This window comes from Gossypium arboreum, chromosome 4 (assembly GCF_025698485.1).
Source record: "Gossypium arboreum isolate Shixiya-1 chromosome 4, ASM2569848v2, whole genome shotgun sequence".
Taxonomy (NCBI): domain Eukaryota; kingdom Viridiplantae; phylum Streptophyta; class Magnoliopsida; order Malvales; family Malvaceae; genus Gossypium; species Gossypium arboreum.
This window is the reverse complement of record NC_069073.1, coordinates 14,926,154-14,932,701: the sequence shown is the minus strand read 5'-3', so window position 1 is coordinate 14,932,701 and position 6,548 is coordinate 14,926,154. Positions and strand designations below refer to the sequence as shown.

Below are 6,548 nucleotides of genomic sequence, written 5' to 3'. Positions count from 1 at the left end.
GAAATTGGTGTTGGCAGATGCATGAACATGATATAAATATGATATACAAATTGACTTGTTATGGAAATGTGAAGTTTTGCATATTGAATTGCATGTGAGTAGTAATTATGGTAAGCTATTTGTTTATATTGTATGAGCTTACTAAGTATTGATAATACTTACTTGTGTTACTACTTTTCTGTAGATTTTGGACATCCGAAACATGTCAATCGGATCAGCGTGAAGCACACACCTCCATCTTCCGATTCAATAGACTTTTGAATGTTTCAAGTTTGGTTATATGTGGCATGTACATAGGATGGTCAAATACTTGAAATGTAATAAATGTGTTTGTGTTTTGACATTTTTTGTTTTTTTATATAAGCATTTGCGTTTGGTAACCTAATGAAAAAGTGATTGGTTATTTGTAGATATGTATGGTAAAAACATTGAAAGTGAGATGCATACAATCTTGCTTATGTCATGATATGAACATGAATTAAATTATTACTTGTGATGGAGTCAAATGTGGCATATTGGTTGTATGTTTAGATGACTATTTGAAAGTTATGTTTTATCATGAAAATGAACAAGTTTTGGGTAGGTTCATGTTGGTTGATAATTGTATTTTAGGTCATTTTGGGAATTGAGTTGTGACATATCTCAAACAAGTTACTTTTGCTTCACATAAGTTGGCACATAGTCGTGTGTCACACACAGGCAGGTGATACGGCCATATGCTCATTGTAAATTACAGAAAATTGATTTGCACGGTCTCAGTTAGTTACATGGCCCAGCTATATGGCCGTGTGACTCCATAACCACATGGTCTCATCTTGTCACACGGTCGTGTGACTCCTGTTTTGCATTTTTTCCCTTCGTTTTGCATAAGTTTCAAAATAGTCATGATTTGTTTCCGAGCCGATTTTAAAGCTTTCCTAAGCTTGATTTAAGCTCCAATTTGTTTGTATATATAGCATGAATTGTATGTTATATGAGATTAATTTCATGATTAGGTGAATTTTACATTTAAAGTTGTATGTTTTGGTTCTATTTTTTTACTATAACATCCAGTAATCCGATTCTAGTGACAGAGACGGGTAAAAAGTGTTACACAAGCATGGATTAAATAAGGAGAATTTTAAAAGTTTGTCAAATTGACATATTTATGTGCTTTATTTTGATAAACGTTTGGGTATGATTCTACTAATTTTATTGTTTACCAATTAATTTCTATATAGGTTCAATGTGAATCTAAAATATGTTAAACAAGTGAAAGAATGGAGTCACATAGAATATTTGGGCATGAGAGTAACAATTTGATGTACAAGACTTTTATTAAAAGTTTAATTAGTATTATTTTATTTAAATATTATTTGAAAGGTTATTTATTAAAAGTTTAATTAAGATTAAATTTTATCCCTTATATTTTGTTTAGATAAATACTTAATTTTTTTCATTAATAAATTATGTAGGAGTAAAACACTAGGAATCAGTTTCTAGTTTAAAAACAAGAAATTGCAAAGACAGGGACATCCTTTTCTTTTTCTTTTTCTTTTTTTTTTTTCCTGAGCTTGGCTTTTGTTTTTTTCAGAAAAATAAAATTTGTTTTCTCTTTCTTTTTGGCTTGTGCCATTCCTGTTTCCATTCTGCTCTTTTCCTTTTATTATTCCTTTTTGCTTTATTCAATTTCTAAATTCCTTTGTTTTATTTTTTTATTACGAGTAATTATATTATAAATCTCCATATTTGAATTATGAGATTTGAAATTGTACTTAAGTCATTTTATTTGAGTATTCAGTATTTGAGTTGGCATGGTTCGATTAGAAGTACAGTCAAGTAACTTCACCCAATCGAGATCATTAATTAGAGTTACGTTCTTCTAATTTGTAAAGATGTCAATGAATTAAATTGTGGAAGCGTCTTTTGAGGTTATTTATTCCGTAAAAATTAATCATCAGACAATTCTCGTGGTTAATTTATAATTAGAAAAGAATTAGTGGTTGAGACATTCTCCATCATTATAACGGATTACTAGTGAGTAACAAGACATCCATAGCCCGTGATCAATTTTGGAACCGAAATTGATGTCATACCCGAGGCTAGAACATTCATCAATTCGGTTTGTTTTATTTAATTTCAAATTCAATTTTTATTTATTGTTTTACGAAATACTCTTATTGTAGAAAATTGTAGGTTTGTATCAATAAAAATAAATATAAGCAAAACTTATAATAAAATTATTAAAAATATATATAAACTTGGACTCTCAAACATCTTAAATTTTGAAGGCAAGTAATTCAAAATAAAAGAAAATATCGCACAAGGTGATTTTTTTCGGATATGCTGAAAAAAAAAACTTATTTGAGAAAGTAGCTAATTTTTTTTAAATGTTAGTGTTTCAAGTTGTTTTTTTTTAATTAATATTTAATTAATAAAAAAAACAACAACAACAATGAATAACCGCCGTTGACATTGTAAAATAATAAAATAAAAAATAAAAACCCAATAATCTTATCTTCAACTTTTCAGGTTATATAAACAACGTATCCCATCAAACGGCATCCAAGGATCCATAAAATCTTAGTAACCTTTTCGTGTCGATTTGCTGATCATAAAGAAGTACCTGAGAAACTACAAAGGAAAAATGGAAGCGAGAGTTGAAAATGGAGGATCTTGTGAAGTTGGTAAATCGGGGTGGGGTAAATCTTTGCCAGTTCCAAGCATTCAGGAGATTATGAGAAGCGATTCTCAATCAGTTCCCCAAAGATACATTCATGAAAATAAGGATAGGCCAATTATTTCCGAGGATTTGGCTGATTCTCCTGAAATTCCCGTCATAGATTTCTCATTTCTAGCCAAAGGTGATGAAGATGAAGTCCAGAAACTACACCTTGCTTGCAAGGACTGGGGCTTTTTCCAGGTAAATCCCATATCTCCCCCAAAAAAAAAAACATGTATTTTTCTTGGAGTTCAATTCAGAAAAATTGGAAATCGGCTCAATCATTATTTTGGTTGAGTGTAAAGAAGTAATATTAAACGCAGGTAATAAATCATGGGGTGAAAGAGGAGATCCTGGAGAAGATGAAAGCAGCGGTAGCAGCTTTCTTTGAGCTGCCATTCCAAGAGAAAAAGAAATATGCAAAGGCAGAAAATGAAATAGAAGGATATGGTCAAAACTTTGTGGTCTCTGAGCACCAAAAGCTTGATTGGTCTGACATGATTTATTTATTCACTCTCCCTTCTCAAAATAGGAACTTCAAGTTCTGGCCCCTCTCTTTACCAGGTTTCAAGTATGTACCCTCCAAGTTTATGTTATCGTTTCTCCGAATCATTTAAAAGCATTATATATTTCGATCGATTTTCGAGTTGTAGTGATGTTTGCATGGACTGTATTTTGACAGAGAAGCATTGGAAGAGTACTCGAGAGAAATGCAAAAGATAGCCGAGGAACTCCAAGCCAACTTTTCAGTATTAATGGGATTGAAAAGAGATGGGTTAAAAAGGTTACAAGGGGGGGAGCTTAAACAAGGCATAAGAATGAATTACTACCCTATTTGTTCAAGGCCTGATCTTGTTCTTGGGATTAGCCCTCACTCAGATGGCACAAGCTTCACTTTGTTGCTGCAAGATGATGATGTCACTGGCCTCCAAATTAAGCACAATGAAGCTTGGGTCCCTGTTAAACCTATCCCAAATTCACTTGTCGTCAACATTGGTGATGCCACTGAGGTAATATATATATATATATATATATCATATGAGTTTGATTTTAAACTCCATACTTATGTTGATTTTTTATTCTTTGGGGTTCAGATTCAAAGCAATGGAATGTACAAAAGCATTGAACATAGAGCCATAATAAATGAGAAGAAACCAAGAATATCAATTGCAACATTCATCTTTCCGGATGATGAGCAAGAAATTGGTCCAGTTGAAACAATGATAGATGACCAGAATCACCCCAAATTGTATAGAAACATCAAGTATGTTGACTATGTTAGAGAAAAGTTTTCCAGGAAAATGGAAGGAAAAGCTCACACTCAATTTGCGAAGCTACGCACGATAAGTAATCACTAATTTTTTTTCCTTCAATTAAATTGATGCTACTAAATTAAAAATAAAATAATGTTGACTGTTATCGACAATTTTCTGTCAGTTTAATTTAATTTTTGAAGATCAGTGCTAAGTATATTGTTATATGCTTAACGTTTGTTTTGGAATTCGATAAATTTTTTAGTTTCGAATTTTAGGTTTAATATTTTTTAAGTATAATGATATGGTATAATGAGATTTTGCCGTATCATCATTTAAATTTTAAAATTTAAAAATAAAAGGTTTATTTTTAATATTTTATTTAGATTTTATTTAAAATTTTAACCTTTACGTGATGTTGTAGTGAAATATTAAATTACCATGTTATTACACTTTAGCTAAATTCATGTTTAAAGATCAAATTGAAAAAAAAAATGGACTAATAGAGAAAAAAAGGTTTAGAGCCAAGTTAAGAAAAAAAGCTAAATTTAAAGACAGGATATTACTTTATCCAAGGCAAAAAAAAAAAAATGGATCGGTTGAACTATTGCTCTATTTGTAACTTTTCCAGTCCACTATTATACAAGTAACTCATTGAATAAAAAATCAAAAGTTCAACACATTTCTAACCTGAACTCTTTTCAGGAAATGTTAGTATTGAAGTTCTAGAAACTTTGACATATCATATTCAAATCTCATATGTGCTAATCATAGTTGAAAGTGTTTATTGCGTTAGTGATCCAATTCAAGACTTGTATTAATTGATTCTGATGATAGTCGTTGATATCAAAATAAATAGCACTATACTAATAGGTGTACCACTTTTGTTCTAGTTTAAGTATCAATACTGGTGTACTTTAGTGTATTGATTCAAGTTTCTCGGTATTTTTTAATTTTATATTATATATACACATGCAAATGCATCTCAACTACATACGTATAAATATATTTATAAGCAAATATATTTATGACTCCCTGTATTGCTTTTCTCTTAGATAATCTCCACATACCTCACTACAGGAAAATAGACTTTTAGCAGCGTTTTTTTTTGCTTTTAGCGGCGCTTTTAAGTGCCGCTAAAACTATTATAAGCGTCGTAAAAAAACGCCGCTATAGATAACGCCGCTAAAGTTTACGGTATTTATTAAAAAAAGCTGCTAAAGGTCATGAAATTTTAAAAAAAATTATTATAAAATATTATAAATGTCATGAAAAATTAAAATTCATTATCAAAATATTGAGAAGAATAATATCCATGAACCTAAACACATACGGCAAGTTTTTTACTAACAGCAAGTCCAAATACATCATCTTGTTTATGAACCTAAACAACACTGGAAATGCAAAGGTCTTTTATAAAAGATAAATTGCTAAGTTTTGAACTAGGAATTCTAATACCTCGGAGGACAATGCAAAGTTTAAAGCTTCATCAACTACACTCTCATTAGGACAAGATGCCAATGAACCTACAAACAGAGGGGAAAAAATATTATAGATTTGACTAGTCTGAAAGTGTCTAAAGGATTTTTGTACACTACTCCAGTCTGTTAATGCAGAAGTCGTTGAAGAGGCTGTGCATAATATATACCTACAACATACAAAATAATGTAACGTGAAACCTAACTCCGTTAACTACAAAATTGCAGGAAAAGAGATCTCTTTTCCAGCAACTAAACACTTCAATTTGCAGCAATAAAACATCTCAATTTCCAGCAACTAAACACTTCAATTTGCAGTACTTAAAACACTTCAAGTTACAACATTTAAGCACTTCAATTTACAGCATTTAAACACTTCAATTTGCAGCACTTTAATTTAATAAGGACTTGAGACAACTAAAGTTCCTTTCTTTCTACCTTTTTCATTTCATTTTGTCCTCCATATAAAATAATTAGAGCTATAATTTCTCTTGCAAAAAAAAAAAATATATCAGCTGCTATCATGAACATTTAAATACTTGTGCACATAATGAGATGAATTATTTCAAGGAACAATTAGTATAAAAAATTAAGGAGTTGTTTCAAGGAACAAAATAATAGATACAGAGCATGTTCTGGGTAAAAAATTAACTTTGGAACAAATTATAACACAAAACTAACAACAGTTTTAAGCTCAAACTTATACATTTATTCAATTATATAATTAAAACAACAATCTTATATAAAAATAATAATATAATATTTATGAATGGAATGCTTGTTAAGTGTCATCTATTAAAGACTACTTACAGTTTTCTCAAGTCCTTTGCGAACTAGTGGATCACATTCAATAACATCATATCTTCTACTGCCTTTGCTGGCAAAGGATATGTAGCACCCCAAACCCGGCCCAGACGTTAAGGCCAAATCCGACGTGCCACTTTGAAGTCAAAAACCCGTGTTCCCTTTTTAGTGTTTTAAAAAGCCGACTTTTGTCAAACTAACCAAGTGAATGGAAGCTGGGCACCAGGTAGGTATCCATAACAGAGGAGGTGAGCCATGAAGGCTACTTAAGTACCAAGCTCTCCGATTGGATCCAATCCTAGACATGCCCAC

The 6,548-nt window shown here is 31.0% G+C and overlaps 1 protein-coding gene across 1 annotated transcript; it reads left to right on the top strand.

The window, feature by feature from the left end:
- The first annotated feature begins 2,513 nt into the window (after positions 1 to 2,513).
- Positions 2,514 to 4,202, top strand: LOC108459721 (protein SRG1-like). Its single transcript, XM_017759123.2, has 4 exons — positions 2,514 to 2,902; positions 3,025 to 3,272; positions 3,384 to 3,711; positions 3,796 to 4,202. The coding sequence occupies exons 1-4, from the start codon at positions 2,627 to 2,629 to the stop codon at positions 4,057 to 4,059; spliced, it is 1,116 nt and encodes a 371-aa protein (XP_017614612.2). The 5' UTR covers positions 2,514 to 2,626; the 3' UTR covers positions 4,060 to 4,202.
- The last annotated feature ends 2,346 nt before the right edge of the window (positions 4,203 to 6,548 follow it).